Source organism: Myotis lucifugus, unplaced genomic scaffold (assembly GCF_000147115.1).
Source record: "Myotis lucifugus unplaced genomic scaffold, Myoluc2.0 scaffold_2, whole genome shotgun sequence".
Taxonomy (NCBI): Eukaryota; Metazoa; Chordata; class Mammalia; order Chiroptera; family Vespertilionidae; genus Myotis; species Myotis lucifugus.
Genome location: NW_005871050.1, coordinates 20,882,245 through 20,901,625, shown reverse-complemented (window position 1 = coordinate 20,901,625; position 19,381 = coordinate 20,882,245). Strand labels below are relative to the sequence as shown.

The 19,381-nt window shown below is 40.2% G+C and overlaps 1 protein-coding gene across 1 annotated transcript in view; it reads right to left on the bottom strand.

The window, feature by feature from the left end:
• The window catches only part of IER3 (immediate early response 3), a 94,127-nt gene that overhangs the window by 51,716 nt on the left and 23,030 nt on the right, over positions 1–19,381 (bottom strand). The window contains 2 exon segments of the mRNA XM_023757372.1: positions 5,629–5,729; positions 13,300–13,363. Of these exon segments, the coding sequence (XP_023613140.1) occupies positions 5,629–5,729; positions 13,300–13,363 (165 nt within the window).

The following is a 19,381-nucleotide window of genomic DNA, read 5'->3' as shown; positions in this document are numbered from 1 at the left end:
TTATTTATTCTTCTTGTCTGATGGCTGTGACTAGAATTTCTAGTATTATGTTGAATAAGAGTGGTGAAAGTGAATATTCCTGTCTTGCTCCTGATCTTAAGGGAACTGCTTTTAGTTTTTGCCTGTTGAGTATGATGTTGGCTGTGTGTTTGTCATATATAGCCTTTATTATGTTGAGTATGTTGAGGTATGTTCCCTCTATTCTGACTTTGCTGAGAGTTTTTACCATCAATGAGTACTGGATCAAATACTTTTTCTGCATCTATTGATATGATCATGTTATTTTTATCTTTCATTTTGTTTATGTGGTGTATCATGTTAATTGATTTGTGGACATTGTACCAACCTTGCATTCCAGAATAAATACCACTTGATCATGATGTATGATCTTTTTAATGTATTGCTGGATTTGGTTTACTAATACTTTGTTAAGGATTTTAGCATCTATGTTCATCAGGGATATTGGTCTATAATTTTATTTCTTGGTAATGTCTTTATCTGGTTTGAAGTTACGATAATTCTGGCCTCATTAAATGAGCTTAGGAGTCATCTGTCCTTTTCATTTTTTGGAATAGTTTGAGAAGGATAGGTGTTAGTTCTTCTTTGAATGTTTGGTAAAACTCACTTGTAAAGCCATCCTGCTAAGACATTTTTTTGCTTGGAGTTTTTTTTTATTACTACTTCAATTTTATTACTCAGACTTACTCTATTCAGATTTTCTGATTCTTCCTGATTCAGTTTTGGGACATTGTATGTTTCTAGGAATTTATCCATTTCATCCAGATTGTCCAATTTGTTGGCATATAATTGTTTATAATATTTTATTATAATCCTTTGTATTTCTGTGGTGCCAGTTGTTACTTCTTTTTCATTTCTGATTCTATGTATTTGGGTCCTCTTTGATTATTTTCTTGATAAATCTAGTTAAAGGTTTGTCAGTCTTGTTTATCTTTTTAAAGAACCAGCTCTTGGTTTCATTGATCTTTTTTCATTGTTTTTTTAGGCTCTATTTTGTTTCTTTCTGTTCTGATCTTTATTATTTGCTTTCTTCTACTCACTTTGGGCTTTGTTTGTTGTTCTTTTCTAGTACCTTTAAGTGTAAAGTTAGATCGTTAATTTGAGATGTTTCTTGTTTCTTGAGGTAGGTCTGTAATGCTATGAATTTCCCTCTTAGGACTGCTTTCTCTGTGTCTCACAGATTTGGGGTTGTTGTGTTCTCATTTTCTTTTGTTTAAAGGTATCTTTTGATTTCTTTCTTGATGTCATTGTGAACCCATTCATTGTTTAGTAACATGTTATTTAGCCTCCAGGTGTTTGTGTGTGTGTGTTTTAAACTTTTTCCTTATGATTGGTTTCTAGTTTTATACCATTATGGTCATAGAAGATGCTTGATATTATTTCAATCTTCTTAAATTTATTGAGACTTGTTTTGTGCCCTAAAATATGATCTATCTTAGAAAATGTTCCAAGTGCACTTGAAAAGAATGTACATTCTGCTGCTTTGGTGTGACATGCTCTGAAGATATTAAATCCATCTGATCCAGTGTGTCATTTAAGGCCACTGTTTCCTTGTTGATTTTCTGTCTGGAGGATCTATCCACTGATGTCAATGGGGCAATAAATATCCCTACTATGCCTCTATTACTGTTGATCTCTCCCTTTATATCCATGAATATTTGCATTATATATTTGTCTTCCTATGTTGGTATGTAAATGTTTACGAGCATTATGTCCTCTTATTGGATTGATCCCTTTATCATCATGTAGTGCCCTTTTATGTCTCTTATTATGGTCCTTGTTTTAAAGTCTACTTTGTCTGATATAAGTATTGCTACTCCAGCTTTCCCAGCTTTTCTAAAATTGCTATTTGCATGAAATATCTTTTTCCATCCCTTTTACTGTTAGTCTCTGTATGTCTTTCATTCTGAGGTGGTTCTCTTGTAGACAACATGTATATGGGTTTTGGTTTTTTATCCATTAAGCTGTCTTATGTATTGGACCATCTAAGCCATTTACCTTTAAACTGATTATTGATAGGTATGTACGTATTGTGATTTATTTTATTATATTTGTTACCCTGATTGGTTTAAGTCTGCCATAAGGCAGAGAATTTCACTTATTTTCTTTAAGTTCCAATATCCCAGCACAAATTTGGCAGTATTGCTCATGTATTTTCATGATCACAATAGGAAGTCCTTATTACATAGAAAGGAAAATTGAAGGCTTCATGAAGGTGAAAGATCATAAATGGGACTTGAACTCATAGCACTTTACAGTACTGAGTATAGAGTGCATGCTTAACAAGCACTTTAACTGAATTTAATTGTTGGTTCAATAAAAAAATTAAAGTTCTGTTGGTTTTATTTCTAGCTCGACCAAGAAACAGTCATGCGATCTGGGGAAAATAACTGAACTTTTTCTATATCTCCACAGCCTATTGGAATTAAGGACATGTAATAATCCTCCTAAATCTCACAATCTATCACTTTATTCTAAATTTTATTTTGTCACTCACCAAACCCTTTTTTGCACCTATACTTCACTGCCAGCCCCTACCTCACCCAGGATCTGGATCTGCAGTGATCTATCCAGACTGGATTTCCCCTCTATTTCCCCATGCTCCAGCACACTCTCCTCTATATTAATTTGGCACCATCTCTCATCCTCCCACCTCTTTAATCAAAACTTTTTCCTCAGTGCTGATCTCAGCTAGGTGTTAAAAGCAGAGCAATCTGTTCCAACATTTTTATACTAAACTATGAAATACTGATCACTGGGAAGTTCCTCAAGGATTCTCAAGCTTTACAAAAGGGATTTTATTATTCTGGGATTTCATGCAAAATGACAGAATAACATAATGAAGTTTAGAAGATAGAGATTTGGCAAGGCAGATCTTTGATCATATTATGTAAACCTGGCCCTGTCATACACATGGACTCAGATTCAGAATACAGATTCCTCCCTATTTCTTTAATTGAGGTAACATAGGATAATAATATGTAAGTTTCAAGTGTACATTACAATTAAATATCTGTATAAATTATAGCATGCTCACCACCAATAGTCTAGATTCCTCCCTTTACCATGTAATTGATCCCCTTTACCTTTCGCCCTCGCCCCATCCCCTGCCCTTCTGGTAACCACCAATTTGTTATCTTTACCTATGAAGGTTTTTGTTTTGTTTTGCTTGTCTGTTTATTTGTTTCTTTTTTGTTTTATATTTCACATATGAGTGAAATCATACAGTTTTTGCCCTTTTCCATCTTACTTGTTTCACTTAGCATAATACCCTCAAGGTCCATCCATGTTGTTGCAAATGGCAACATTTTTTTTATATAAATCATGGCAAGCAGACTTTTATTTTATTATTTTTAAAATATATTTTTATTGATTTCAGAGAAGAAGGGAGAGAGAGAATCATTGATCAGCTGCCTCCTGTATGCCCCACATTGGAGATCAAACCTGCAACCTGGGCATGTGTCTGACCAGGAATTGAACCGTGACCTCCTGATTCATAGGTCAATGCTCAACCACGGAGCCAGGCTAGCTGGGCAGTAGACCATATTTTAAATGTTCATTTTAGATCACCCTCCCAGCTGCTCAATCTACATTTGTCCCACTCCCTGACTTTCATCAACTATTTAACAAATATTTATTTAGAACATATACTATATCATAAGGCATGTTGCTAATGATGTTTTAAATATGGATAGAATATGGTCTCTGTCATCAAGGACCTTACAGTGCACTATGAATAACAGACATATAAAAAAGTACTTATAAATAAATAAACAAACACATAAGTACTTAGTAATATATCTTCGGACGTTTCATCCAACTGGGTGGGGGGAGCGGTTCAGGGAAGGTTTCTGGAACTCAAGCCTCACCAACTTTTAACAAAACCCTCTGTAAACCAGGTCCAGTGCATATCTTCATAACTGGCCTGAAGTATGCAATCAGGATTTCTGAAATGTACATCTTGGACACAAAACATACCAGTAGATGATCTACTTTTCCAAACCATACTGGCACATGTAACTTGCTGAAGATTATGTCTTAACAAAGTATGTACCACCAAAGCTAGTTACGTAATTGTTCTTAGAATGAAGTGTGAGAGGATGTGCCTTTATTCTCTGTTTCATTGGGTATTTTTAAGATCATGGCTCTGGATAAATAGTTCTGTCCTATTCGATTTGTCTCCAAAAGGCAAAACTATTCATTTATGTTATTTCTAGCTTACTTTCATACCTTCTCTACACCCTGGCTTTAGTTCACTCAAACTGTACATCCGTCAAAGAATTAAAAAGACAATAATCTAGCAGAAAAAAAAATCCTGAAAGTTTTTTTATTTGGTGGTTGTCTTCCAGTTAGGTGCAAAGTAATCAGAATGAAAACATATTTCAGGATGTCCTTCTGTTTAAGTGATTAAAATAAACTGTGTCTGTATAAAAGCTTGTCAAAGTTCAACTGAACTGTGATTACAAGAAAAGCCTTGGGTGTTTTTGGAGGCTGCAAAATTTATGGAAAAAATCTTCCAAGTTCAATGTACTCTGCAAGGGACTATCCAATTCCAAGGGCAATTGTGGGAGTTAGATGTGCACAAAAGTGCAGTAGCCAACCTGCTCCCGTAGCCGCCATCACCCTGTAGCCCAGCAGGCCTTGGGTCCAGGCCAAACAGACACTCATGAGGAAATAAATGGTCTGATCTGTGAACAGTTTGCACTATGTAACTGAACCTGTTGAAAGAGAAAGCCAGGAGTGGATTTATCCTTCTTATATCATTTTCATAAAAATCACCAGTTACTGAAAGATTTCTATGTGCAAGTGTGTTCTTTAGATGCACATATGCACATAATCAAAGACACAAGCCTTTGTACCTCTATACTGATACTCCTGCTCCTAGTCTCTTGAATTTTTTAAGTGCTAACTGGCTGTAATTGGTACCAGATACTCATGAATATAAGTATTTTATATTTGTCAGTGTTTCCTTTGCACTTCAACCTAGGCTACTTGCTGGTACTCTGACGCCTCGCTGGCTGGCTGGTGGTCACATGAGCAGTAAATGTACAGATGATTATACCATAAAATGGCTTGGGAGCACTGAAGCAGATGTGCCTGTATGAGTGACAGAACAGCCAGCAGGGAGCAAAGCTGCTCGTAGGTGGGCTGACTCAGGCTGGAATAAAACTCTGCTTTCCCTTTGAGATATGATGTACTCCAGAAGCTTCTAGGAGATTCTGGCCATGGTGCTAGACCCCTCCCTGTCTCCTCCCACCCCCTTTCAAAGATTACTTTCTCTTGTTTTTTCCCCCCGTTAATTCTTACTTTCACCCAACATGCATTCACATAATTGTTCTCTGCCTCTGTCTCTATCAACTTCTCTCTCTCTCCATTCCTCTCCCCCTCTCTCTCCCACCCACACACCTATATACTAGGTTCTGTAGACACCTAATATGTTTCCCAGAAATCTACCAACAAAACCTTCCCCAAATCCCAAAATATTACCCATCAGCAAATTTTGGGAAGACAGTCCCTGGGTATAATTTATATAACTTCCCATTATGCCATATGCCAGAGTGTGCAATTGATTGAGACCTGTGCCCCCGTAGGCCTTCCTAATACTCTTACAGTAGCCTTAGTACCCTGGTATTTTTATCATTATCCTCGTCATCATCATCATCACCATCATAATCATCATTATCCTTTGTCATGTATGGAATGGTCTTGAGCTGGAAAAGTTAAAAGAGGAATAATATAATAGCATTACACCACAGTGTTTTGAATATGTACTTTGCTATTTAGCAACACTTGCCAGATTTTTGTTAAACTCCACTGAATAATTTTTTGAAAGATTTTTTATTGATGTTTAGAGAGAGAGGAAGGGAGAGGGAGAAAGAGAAACATCAATGTGAAAATGTTGGCTCCTGTACATCTTCTATCGGGGATTGAGTCCGCAACCCAGGTATGTGCCCTAACTGGGAATTGAACCAGAAACCTTTTGGTGCACGGGAAGATGCCCAACTAACTGAACCACACTGGGCCCACTGAATAATTTTTAAGAGGAGTTAAATAGAATGGTGTTTGGTAGTCAACTGTCTCTTTGCCCTGTGGTGCTGCCACAGAAAACACTTGAAGCCCTATGTCTCAATGGGTTTTGTATTTTAGTCTGGAAAAGGGACTTAGCAGACTGCCACAGCAGTGTCATCTATGGCTTTTCAGAGCACCTTTGTTTCATAGCTTACTGAGGCACAGGCATGAAAACCATAGAAATGACTGATTCAAGGTGTAAGACATCCTTTATTGATTGCAGCTCAGCAATGACTCAGAATTGTAATCCTAATATATAAAAGGCCAGGGTTGTAACCCCAATCAAGACCAAGGCTGACCAACCCGGACTTCAGTCAGTAACTGGGTTGCAGAGGCGACCCAGCACTGACTGCCCAGGGGGCTGAGACCCAGAGAGAGAGTCAGGGTCTGATCCACAGCCTCAATGGCAGCTGTTGATCAGTACTTGCCTCTCTCTTTCTCTCCCTCTTTCTTTCTGAGCTTTGCCATCAGCTGGCTTTTCTTTCTCTCCTGGCCTCTGTGGGGGCTGCTGTTCAGCCCTGCTTCTCTGATCAGGCCCACAGATAGGCCTGGAGATGCTGACTGGCATAGGAACTAACCAATCAGAACCAAATGTGGGTGCTGTGAAGAACCACTGGCTGCCTAGGAGGTGGAGCTTTTGACATTGATTGGCATAGGAACAGACCAATCAGAACCAAATGTGGGTGCTGTGAAAACCAATGGCTGCCTAGGAGGCAGAGCTTCTGATGCTGACTGGCATAGACACTGACCAATCAGAACCAAATGTGGGTGCTGTAGGAGCCAATGGCGGCCTGGGAGGCGGAGCTTTTGATGTTGACTGTTATAGAAACCGACCAATCAGAACCAAATCTGGGTGGTGTGGGGAGCCAATGGCTGCCTAAGAGGTGGAGCTTTTGACGCTGACTGGCATAGTAACCGACCAATCAGAACCAAATCTGGGTGCTGTGGGGAGCCAATGGATGCCTAGTAGGCAGAGCTTTTGATGCTGACTGGCATTGAAACTGATCAATCAGAACCAAATTGGCCAGCAGAGGAGGGCAGTTGGGGGCAAGATCAGGCCAGCAGGGGAGGGCAGTTAGGGGTGATTAGGCTGACAGGCAGAGGCAGTTAGGGGTGATCAGGCAGGCAGGCATGTGAGCAGTTAGAAGCCAGAAGTCCCAGATGGCAAGAGGGATGTCCAACTGCCAGTTTAGGCCCAATCCCTGTGGGGTCAGACCTCAACCGGCAGTTGGACATCCCCCAAGGGGTCCCCAATTGGAGAGGGTGCAGGCTGGGCTGAGGGAACTCCCCCTCTGTGCATGAATCTCGTGCACCGGGCCTCTAGTTAACAATAATATCAAAATGACAGAATGGCTATCATCAACAAATCAACAAATGACAAGTACTAGAGAGGATGTGGAGAAAAAGGAACTCTCATGCACTGCTGGTGGGAATGCAGACTGGTGCAGCCACTGTGGAGAACAGTATGGAGTTTCCTCAAAAAACTAAAAATGGAACTCTCATTTGACCCAGTGATCCCACTTCTAGGAATATATCCCAAGAAATCAGAAACACCAATCAGAAAGGATATATGCACCCCTATGTTCATAGTAGTGCAATTTACAATAGCTAAGATTTGGAAACAGCTTAAGTGCCTATCAGCAGATGAATGGATTAGAAAACTGTGGTACAGCTACACAATGGAATACTATGCTGCTGTAAAAAAAAGGAATTCTTACCATTCACAACAGCATGGATGGAACTGGAGAGCATTATGCTAAGTGAAATAAGCCAGTCAGAGAAAGATAAATACCACATGATCTTACTCGTTTGTAGAATATAATGAACAACATAAACTGATGAACAAAAATAGAGCCAGAAGCATCAAAAAAAGTCCAGCCTAAGAAGAAAGGCAGGGGAAGGGGTGTGGGGGGAGGGTAAGAGATCAATCAAAGGACTGTATGCATGTATATGAGCATAACCAATGGACAGAGACAGTAGGGGGGGGGTGAGGGCATGTGCTGGGGAGTGAGAGCGGCCTAGGAGAGGTCAATGGGGGGGAAAAGGAGACTTATGTAATACTTTAAACAATAAATAATTTAAATTAAAAAAACAAAAAAAACATCATTACTGTTTACTAGATGCTAGCATCGTTCTAAATAATGTACAGGCATTCTTTCATTTAATCCTTACATCAATCCTATGAAATATATAGTAATTTTATTACCATGTACTGATGAGGAAACTGAGACATGGAAGGGTTAAGTGACTTGCCAAAGTTTACACAGCTAATAATTGGCAGAAGGAGGATTCAAACCCATGAGGTTTGGCTCCAGAGTAAAAAAAGACCTACTAACTGTTCTGAATAAGGTTCAAGTACATTTACTTTATTAACCTAGAGCTTCCCTCATGCCATGTTTGCCAAGTTCCTTTTTCCAGCTATTGGGCCATGTGTTCAGGAGTCATTAGCAAGATATCCTTATCTTCAAAACTTCCTTTGATGTTCATTTAACTCCATCTTCATGTGGAAAAGAGATTTTGGGGCAGCAAGTGTCCTTTGCCAAAGACAACATCTATTCTGCTTTAATCTCTCATCTCATAGTTCTTTTAAGAATAAATAGCCCGTTTAGTTTTCTTCTATTCTTGTGTGAACTTTTAATTTAAAAGATTATCTATAGAGATTTAAATAAAATCTCTGAACAGCTCAGGGCTTATGGATTCACTTTCATTTGATGTATGACCCAAAGACCACTTGCATCGGAAACATTTGGGCACCTTGTTAAAAATGTAGATTCCAGCCTGGCGGGTGTGGCTTAATGGTTGAACATCGACCTATGAACCAGGAGGTCACAGTTCAATTCTTGGTCAGGAAACATGCCTGGGTTGCAAGCTCAATCCCCAGTAGGGGGCATGCAAGAGGCAACCGATCAATGATCATCTCTCATCACTGATGTTTCTATCTTTCTCTCTCCCCATCTCCCTTCTTCTCTGAAATCAATAAAAAATATATATATATATTTAAATATATATTTTATTGATTTTTTTACAGAGAGGAAGGGAGAGGGATAGAGAGGTTGAAACATCGATGAGAGAGAAATATCGATCAGCTGCCTCCTGCACACCTCCCACTGGGGATGTGCCTGCAACCAAGGTACATGCCCTTGACCGGAATCGAACCCGGGACCCCTCAGTCCGCAGGCAGACGCTCTATCCTCTGAGCCAAACCGGTCAGGGCAATATAAAAAAAATATTTTTAATGCAGATTCCAGACACCTATCCTAGACCTACTCTATTTCTGAAGATAGAGTTCATAAATCTACATTTGTAAAAGGCTTCCCAGGTAATTCTGATGCACCTGAAAATTTGAGAACTTGCAGTCCAAATCAGCATGGTTTAGTGTATACAAAGAATAATGGCATGAGGAGCTAATGACCTAGTGGACCTGGCTCTACAACTAATTTCCTGTGTGACTTTGGGCAAATCAATTAATATCTCTGAACCTCAGTCTTCTCATCTGTAAAAAGGGACAAATCTCGTTTTTATCCCCTCAAAGTTGTATAGATCAACTATAAATGGGTGTGAAAGTTCTTTAGAGTTTTATAAAAATAGCACACATTATTATTATTATGGGTGGGGTCAGGGAGAACAGACAGGAGGAATGCTGTTGGCAAGGACTGAAGGGAAAAGAATCTAGTTTCTTTCCTTTTCCCATCAGAGTCCAGACAATGGATTGTAGTATTGTGGAATTTTTCAAGGTTCTTTCCAAGTCACAACCTCCCCCCTCCTTCATGCATTCATAGTTTACTGTTAACAGTGAAAGAAGGCCCCTCTCTCCCATAATATTCCTTTAGTTGAAAAATCTATTTGAATAGGTTGAGGTCAGCTCCAGGTTCTGATTGGTGACCAACACGGCACTGTCAGACTATAAGACACATCACTTTTCCCCTTAGTTATTAGGGCAAATGTAATTGAACAATACTTATCTGCATATTAGCGGAAATGAAGAAGTAGAACATATTTTTGTTCTCATTCATAATTGGGTGCAGAAATGGTACATGTAGTCACAGGTAGTCAACTTAAAAGACACAGAAAATATTGTTCATTCTTCATGCTTAATGAGTCCAAACATTTGTTTCTGATATAAACAGGGGATCCCTTTATTTTCAAGATGCATTACCCTATTTAGTCCCTCTTCCTTACCCTCCACTCTCTTAAGTCTTACTCAAAGGATTTCATAATGGATTTCAACATATCTAAGATTCAAATTGGGTCTAGGATTGTGTCCAAACATCTGGCTTTCAACTTCTGAATGCCTAGGTCATTTCTCTCAGAAAAGAATGTCTACCCATTCTTGTCAATTCCCTGAGCTCCATCTCAGTGACTTTCTCCTCTGCTATTTTGACTTTCTAACCAGGAAATGGATTTCATTAGCTTTAGCTTGCGGGGAGAGGCTGTACCTGAGGTGACCCCAAAAGTCATTCAAATATTCCATCCAAGGGCAGGCAAATGCTGTATGGGAAGTCACAAAGAGAAGGGAAAAAGAGAGAGAGAAGAGATGAAATCAGGCTTTGATGAGCAGTTCAGCCCGGCCAGCCTCTTGGAAGGGAGCCAGCGCTGGTAAAGCAGCAGCAGCTCTGGGTTTCACAGTCAGTCTGGAATGCACTTCAATACAGCCCAGCCTCCATCTCGTTAAAGGCCTAGCGTTTGATGATTCAGCTGCTTGCCGGCTGCCAGGAGAAATTTGGCCAACTGTTTGAAAAACACTGTCTGCCCCAGACCACACTTGTTTTTATTCTCTGCCTGTTGTCAGGGGCCCCTTCTGAAATGAAACACCTCAGGAAATCAGACCCAAACTCTGAGGAGTTTAGGCTGCCTCTTGTGCCCCCTTTTCAAAGGCAATTATACCAAAATAGGGATTGTTTGCAGCAAAGTAGTTGGCCTAGGGATGTTGAAAGCAGACAATGCGTTATCAGGAAATGATCTCTCATTAGATCTCCTTCAGATCAAATGAAAAACATAGTGTACTAGCAGACTCATCAGACATTAAAGGCACAGCTGAGATCTGCCATTGCTGAACGCCCCATATATCAGTTTGTTCAAAGATGCAGGTTAAAGGGTAATGGAGATACACATTTTGGGAAGGGATTGAGCAAGATCCTCCACTGTAGGCTGGACTCTTGAACTGTACTGTTTGCTTCTGAAAGGTCCCTTAGAGCTGCAGGCCCAACTTTCTAACACAGAAAGCAGATCCTCAAAGTGGACTGGGCTGCCTCACGCAGACATAAACATATTACCTTCAACATTGCTTATCGGTTAAGAGGATGGCCTTTGGAGTCAGACTGCCTGAATGTGCGGCCCAGCTACACCACTTATTAGTTCTATGTACATAGGACATTTAGTTCTCTGCGCCTCACTTTTCTTATCAGTGAAATCACTGTACCTTCTTTATAGGGTTGTGAGATTTAGAGGAAAATGAGTTAATACACGGAGAATGTCTAGAATAGGGCCTAGCATAGGATAAGCCCTCAATAATAGTGTTAATTATTAATGTTATTAAAGGCCTGAAGGTATCCTAGCCAACACCTCTTCTGTGTTGTGTGGCAGTGACTGAGAATACAACTATTTCAGTAAGATAGTCTTGGATTTGAATCTTACTTCCACCACTTACTTGCTCGTTGGACTTAGGTGAGTTATCTAACCTCCATTATCCTTCATTTCTCCATCTGTAAAATGGAGAAACATAGTCGGAAATGGAAAGTGGATTCTCTCTCCTTAACTCTTACATGGTTTAATGGTCTCAATAGTTACTTGGGCCAGTCAGCTGAAAAGGGAACCAGCTGGCAGCAAAACCAGAGTACACTGGCAATTATCAAACTAACTCCTTCATTTTATGAAAATGTGGGTTGTCAGACTTTTGGCACGCTCACTATCTTTCAATCTATCCTTTATTACTCTTGAATGGTGAAAACCTGAGTGGCAACTATAATAAGGGAGAGAAACAAATCCCTGACCCCCAAAACCGTACTTGTGACTTGGCATGGACAGTGATTTGCAGAGAAGATAGTGTGAACTTGCTCAGAAATGTAGCCAGTCCAAACAGTTGCAATGATTATTTACTTCTCTCATGCTCCAGCATGTTCCTCAGCTGGGAACATCATGCTTCAGAACAGGGGTGGGGAACATCCGGCCCTTGGGCCATATAAGGCCCACGAAATCATTTGGTCTGACCCTGACAAGGCATTCGGGGTGCATTCATTAAATGTTTGACCAAATATAGCAGGCTCATTTTTTAAAATATATTTTTATTGATTTCAGAGAGGAAGGGAGAGGGAGAAAGAGATAGAAACATCAATGATGAGAGAAAATCACTGCAACCCGGGCATGTGCCCTGACCAGGAATTGAATTGTGACCTCCTGGTTCATAGGTCAATGCTCAACCACTGAGCCACGCTGGCCGGGCAGCAGATTAATTTTTAAGTTGATAATTTTGTATGGCCCATAAATGATGTTATAAATATCCAAATGGCGCTTGGCAGGAAAAAAAAGGCTCCCCACCCCTGTTTTAGAAGAAGAGAACAGGATGTCTTCTCCTTTTTCCTGCACTTGCTATGTGAACATGCAGAAAAAAGCATATTTTCTCCTGCTTTTCAAGCAATAAATACACTGAGTTTGATAGTTCAGCTCTATCTTGGGGCATGAAAAGAAACTAGATGCAGATTTTTCAAAGAATGATTTAGTGTGTCACTGGAGAACTTGTCTCCACAGAATTGTAACCTGACTTTTTGTTCAAATCTACAGAAAGACACATGTAAGTCCTGGTGAGGAACACCCTTGCATATGACTGTAATTCTGCAAAGTCCAAACTATTTCTCTCCTTTCTCTTTCTTAATTTTAGTGTGGTTTTAAAGCAGCTTTAAGAGCATTTCTGATGTCTGGTTAACCCCTAGAGTGCTGGGGAGCGCGGTCGCGCTCCTCCTGTCTTTCGCCAAAAGTGCCGGGAGCGCTATCAAAGCTTCGAAATGGCGTCCAGTTCTAAGTCTGCTTTTATTAGTGATGATGATATTGCTAAATATGTCAATGTAGTAAAGGTTTCCTTAAGTTTTTGAATATGTAACTTCATTTACTTGCGATTCATAATTTTTTTCCTAAACTGCTGTAAAATCAGCAAAAATGCCTTGGCAATTTTAGCATAGTTCCTAGGATATTGGTTGGCACTCAAAGGGTTAATTTTGCCTTCCCCAGGCCCTTCTCAACTCTCTTGTCCCCGCCCCCTTCATCTTTAACATTTTCACCAGGTCTGAGAAGATAGAGACACAGACAGTTAACCCCTTTTAGAAGCCCTGCCTTGCTTCCTACAGACACAGTCATTAGCAGTCACTATTTTTCAATTTTCAAGAAGGAAACAAAAATATGTGCAGGATGCATTTTCTATTACTACATAAGAACAGTGAAATACTATAAAGTGGGTTCTTAGCATTTTAACAGTTAAAATCAGTGAACAATACTTTAATAGTCACGTAAATTAATGGGCTTTAATTCATATATATATATTATTGATTTCAGAGAGGAAGGGAGATGGAGAGAGAGATAGAAACATCAATAATGAGAGAGAATCATTGATTGGATGCCTCCTGCACACCCCACACTGGGGATCGAGCCTGCAACCCTGGCATGTGCCCTGACTGGGAATCAAACCATGATCTCCTGGTCCATAGGTCAATGCTCAACTGCTGAGCCAAGCCGGCCTGGGCTTTAATTCTTAATAGTGATCTATGGGGCACAACAGAATACCAAGTAGACTGTTCTGGTAGAGAGATTTCTATGAGTCAATTTCCAAAACCAATCTGAGGTGCAAAGTAAAGCTTGCTGGGCTGCGGTGGAAATAGCAAAAGCAGGCCTGTTGGCACTGGTTTAAAGAAGAGCAAGGCTTATCTTGTCAGAGGCTTTAAAGACAGTTACATTTACCCAAGTGGGGTGGAAGAAGAGGAAATTGGTTCTTAGAAATAAGCAGTCTACCCTTTCATATCTGTGAGCCCAAAACCTTGAAAGTCAAGTTCCTTAAGGATGATTGAGCCCCGGATAACTGGCTTATACCATTCCAAATCTGAACTGCACCAGAATCCACTGCCTGTTTTCTGCATAGGGTATGTCTACCTCCTTGGTTGGGAAATTCAGAGAAACAGTTTACTGTATAGATTAGACATCACAGTATAATGTAATGATATAAATTCAGAATGAAGATACTAAGGTAGTTCTAAGAGGTCTTGTCATCTCCTAATCGAACAACCTCTACCACCTAAATATTTCTTGTCAGAGCTGTGTCCTTTTATCTAAAGTCAGAAAACCCTCTTCCTGGAAAGTGCTGAAAATACTTCATGTAAACAGACATATTATTAATTGAGCAAAGAGTGATCCCTTTTTGAACTTATACCTGAACTTGAGAAGTAGACAGAGATGAAAGAACTACTAGGGACTCCTAAGAGAGCAACAACTTTATAAGAGGAGCTGGAAGTGTCCAGCTCACCCAGTGCTGGGTATGCAACAGGTCTTTCTTTGACTTTGGGTGAACTGGTCAATCAGTTGGCTTATTAATTCCTTTTCTAATCACACCCTAATCACACATTATTTATCACTTCTTACCTTCACTTCCTTTCTAAGGTATTTATTGGCAATCATATTAGGCACCATTATTTATTAATTTGTGAATCCAGAGGTCTGTAAACATCTTTTTTCTTACTATTTCCAACTCTGTTTATGGCTTTTTAAGTCAGTACACACCCTAGGTTTGGACTGAGCTCTTTTCCAAGAAATATCAGTCTTTTCACATCACAGAGGATCCTTTTCCTCAAAAGTGTTTCAAGTAAACTCACTTGTTCTATATTGCAGCTTTTCAAGAGGTTTAACTTGCTCTTCCAATATTCCTTAGAATAGTTAGTATGATCACTTCGATATTATGGAAATGTGAATGTCAAATCACCAGAGTATAAAATTTATTACATGGAAACGTCAAGACTTTAGAACAATATTATCAAATAAGGAGCCCAAGTAAAATGATTAAATCAGGAAGACAAACATAATTTATGTAATTCACATGAGGGAGGAGCTAGATGCTTCTGTTTATAGCCAGATGTGCTAGGAGGAGGAGTAAAAGTAGAAAACGGGAAAGAAAAGATACTTAAATACTAGTATATAATTCAATGCACATCCATTACATTCTATGTCATTTAATTTGATTTCCAGATGAAGGCTGATGTTTGGCTGTGTAGCAATTATGCAGCAGTATGGCCAAGCCAATTGTTTTCCACAGGTGTTTGATTGGTCAGTGCCTGTGATCTACCAGTTGTTAAATACTTGAAATATCACTTAAAACCATGCCAAGCCTACAAAATAGATATTAATTCTACAAAGTGGTTAGTTTTGTCTATATTTCAAAGAATGTCATGGAGAAATTAAGTGCATCTACAGCAAGCAGTGGAGCTTCACGTGAATTATCTCACTTACCCCTTTTTGAATGCTCCTTATGAGGTTTTATCCCAATTTTTTTTTTATATCCCAATTTTAAAATGAGGGTATCGAATTAGATAATGATGTCAAAGTGATAGTTATTTATCTTTAGAAATATATTGCATTCAATATTTTAGAGAATTACTTTAAAACCATAAAATTGTAGCATAGAAATGGGTCTTCTATATCTACTTCAGGGATGAGAAAAACATTTTATAAACAAAACCCTTATTTCAATAGAAATCTTATTAGAAATAGCAATAAGTAAAACCAGGAAGCAAGATTTAGTGGAAACAAAGGTGGGTGTTCTCAATTCCCTGCTAATTCTGCTCTTCTTTACCCTCAGAAAGTCCCATGTGCCCCCTGCTTAGAACCGTAAGTTCTCACAGAAACTCCATTTGAAAATCACTTATATAATCCACATCTTCATGTTCAGATGGGCCTGAGATCCAGAGAAGGAAAGGGACTTGCCTACTGTCATCCAATTCATAGAGGGAGAGCTGGGACTAGAAAGCATACACCACACACAACAGAGCAATGTGTTTTTCTTATGTATTAGTAATTCCAATTAGGAGATAGGCAAAGATGTTTTATTGGACAAAAAAAAATCTCTGAATTAGGATAAATAAACTTTAAGTAGGTTGTTTTAATTCAGATATTTTGATGTAAAAATATTTTGGCCATAAGAACAAATGAACAAAATAACTCCTTCAGCTTAAATAAAATATTGTCAAGCAGACCATATCTTTTGCCCAATATGTTTTCCCATGCTATGTTATTTTTCCCGAGGCTTGCCTCTCCCAAACTCTAGTTTTAGCAAATGGTTGGTCAAAACGGAAATAGAAAGTGATAGGTTCTCGATTTTTGAAGTCAGTTCCATGTTTTAATAATTTTTCTATAAACTTTCTCGAATAACAAATCCAGCCATGCAGAATAATTTATGATGAAAAGCAAGTTTCCCTTCCCATTCCCCAGTGCCACTCCTGGATGGAGCCAAGGCCGGTGTCAAATTACCTTGGATCACAACATTCATTACATGTTGGGATAGAAGGGCTTATAAGCAACAGTTACCAGCTGTAGCTACTATAGTGTTCTTCCTATTTAAATTTCTCTGTGGTCCCCCAAGATTGAGATCCTTGAGGATAAAGACATGGTCCTCTGTAATACCCAAAGAAGAGTCCCTCCTTAATCCTTGGGAGTCAACAGTTGAACTGGGACCTAAACTGTCTTATTTATTCTTAGATTTGAGGATTTAGCACATAGTGCTCAATACATGTTTGCTTAGGAATTAATTAATTAGTTAACCAGCAAAGGTCTTAAGCCAGTACAGTATCACTTCACTAAATTATGTGCCTCAATTTTATGACTGCAGTACTGTTGGCAATCACTGGGAGTGACCAAGACAGCCTACTCAAATACTATCATTCCTATGGCCCTAAGCAAGTACCCTGTAAGGAAAGACATAGAAACCTGTGCATGGAGGTTGGTCCTGACACTGACCTTGGTTCAATCCATAAATTAATCAACAAGTAATAGCTGTTGTACTGATCCAGGATGGAGGCGGAATAGGTGGGAGGTAAACTTACCTCCTCCCAGGACCAAACTGGAATCACACTAAAATATAAAGCAATCAACCTGAACAACCAACGGAAGACTAGCTGAACTGAAGTCTTATAACCAAGGATTTACAGAAGAAGCCACATGAAGACTGGTAGAATGGGCAGAGATGAGAAAAGGGCTGGGCCCACTCCCATGGGTGGTGGTTGAGGTTCAAGAGAGATATCTCAGCTGCAAAGGTTTCCCCTAAAAACATGGGCTCTCAACCCCAAACCGAACTCCCCAGCCCAGATCACCAGAGTTGGGAAGAGGCACCCACATAACATCTGTCTGTGAAAGTCAGCAGGGATTCTGTCTACCAGGAAGAGATGGGCGTCTACTAGAGACACAGGTACCCTTTTAAAGAGCCAATGCACAAAATCTCATTCACAGCCACTCACCCTGGGCTCTGGCGGAGGGAAGGCAAAGTGGACTAGAGTCATGTGAGGAGAGACTGGGGTTTGTGGCTCTGGGGAGAGAGCTGAAGGGACAGCTGCTAAGATCCCTGTACTGAGTCCCTCTCCCATACCACAGACACCATCTTTCTTGGGTGGAGCACTCCTCTCCTTAAGTCATCAACCTGGTGGAATACAATAGCCCCACCCTCTGGACTCCATGTTGATTCACCCTGTGAAGCTCACACCCTGTGGATGAATCAATGGCCTGAAGTTCCGGCAGACTCATGGGGTTTCAGTGACTGAGTTGTGGGACTCTGCGTTAAAGGCCATTCCCTTATCTTCCTGTGAGCCTGATGGGCACATTCCCTTATGGGAGCTCTACTAGCTGCACCCTCTGGATTCCTTCTGGCCTCGCCCTGCCAAGGTCAGGCTTTCTAGAAGGTCAGGCAAAGTCCTGGACAGAGTAAGTTGTGTGGTTCTGGGATGGTGGCTATTTTTTTCTTGAACACCCAACTGGTGTGGAGCCCTCCCCTCAAGCAGCCACATCTTGATCTGTTTGGGCTTGGTAACTGCTGGCCTAACCCCGATGACTCCCTGAGACTGTCATACCACAAAGATCTGTGGGCACCTGGCCAGTGGCAGCTAGACTTGGTACACCCTGAGACTTTGGCTGAGTGACCTCAGACCCAGCACTGGCACTGAGTTTGAACCTGAATCAATCTGGTGAACACCACTTGCCCCTACCTGGTGACTCACTGAGAATATGCCTCATGCTACTCGAGTACCACCCGAGGCTCTTTCAGAAACTGAGCCTAACAGGCAGCCAGCAGGCAGATGCAAGCAGAGGCAGGCAGAGGCATATCTCAGGACGCTTGGGGCCTTTTGCTGACCTTCCCCTGAGCTTGGTGCAGGTGGAAGCCAGCCTTGGTTTGCACCCTGGTCCCGCCCATGCACACCAAGGCCCAGCAGAGGCAGCCACAAACTGTGGTTCACTTTGTAGCTCCGAACAGGTTGCCCAGGTTGCCGAACAGACAGCATCTGACACTGGCCTGCACCAGAGTGCCTCTAAGAGGCCCCAGAATCAACACATCCAGAGGTGAACTTCAGAAAACATCAGAGCAGGACCCATCAGAGCACACGGCAAAGCCAAAGAATAATCTCAGCAAGTATCAAACCCTGCAGAGGCGAATTCCACTTTGTGTGGTCGGCACCTGAATGGCAGCTCATACACTGTGGTCAAGAAATATTAAAGGGTCTTCTTTAAGAAAGAAAGGGAAAAGGAGAAGAGGAAGAAACCAGATAAACATAGCTAAAAGAATAAAATGGCTATAAATACATATCTATCAGCAATTACTTTAAATTCAAATGGATTAAATGCTCCAATATAAGATATATAGTAGCTGAATGATAACAGTACAAGACCCTTACATATGTTGTTTACAAGAGATCCACTCCAGATCAAAAGACACATGGACTGGAAGTAAAGAGTTGAAAAAGGTATTTTATGAAAATGAAAACAAACCAGAAACGCTATAGTAGCAATACTTATATCAGACAATATAGACTTTAAAATAAAGGCTATAACAACAGATAAAAAAGGATCCAGCAATTTCACTTCTGGGTATTTATCTGAAGACATCTAAAACACTAAATTGAAAAGACATGTGAACCCATATATTCATTTCAGCATTATTTACAGTAACCTAGATATGGGAGCAACATAAGCGTCCATCAAGAAATAAATGGACATCCCTGACTGGGTTGCTCAGTTGGTTGGAGCATCATCCTGTACACCAACAGGTTTGGGATATGATTTA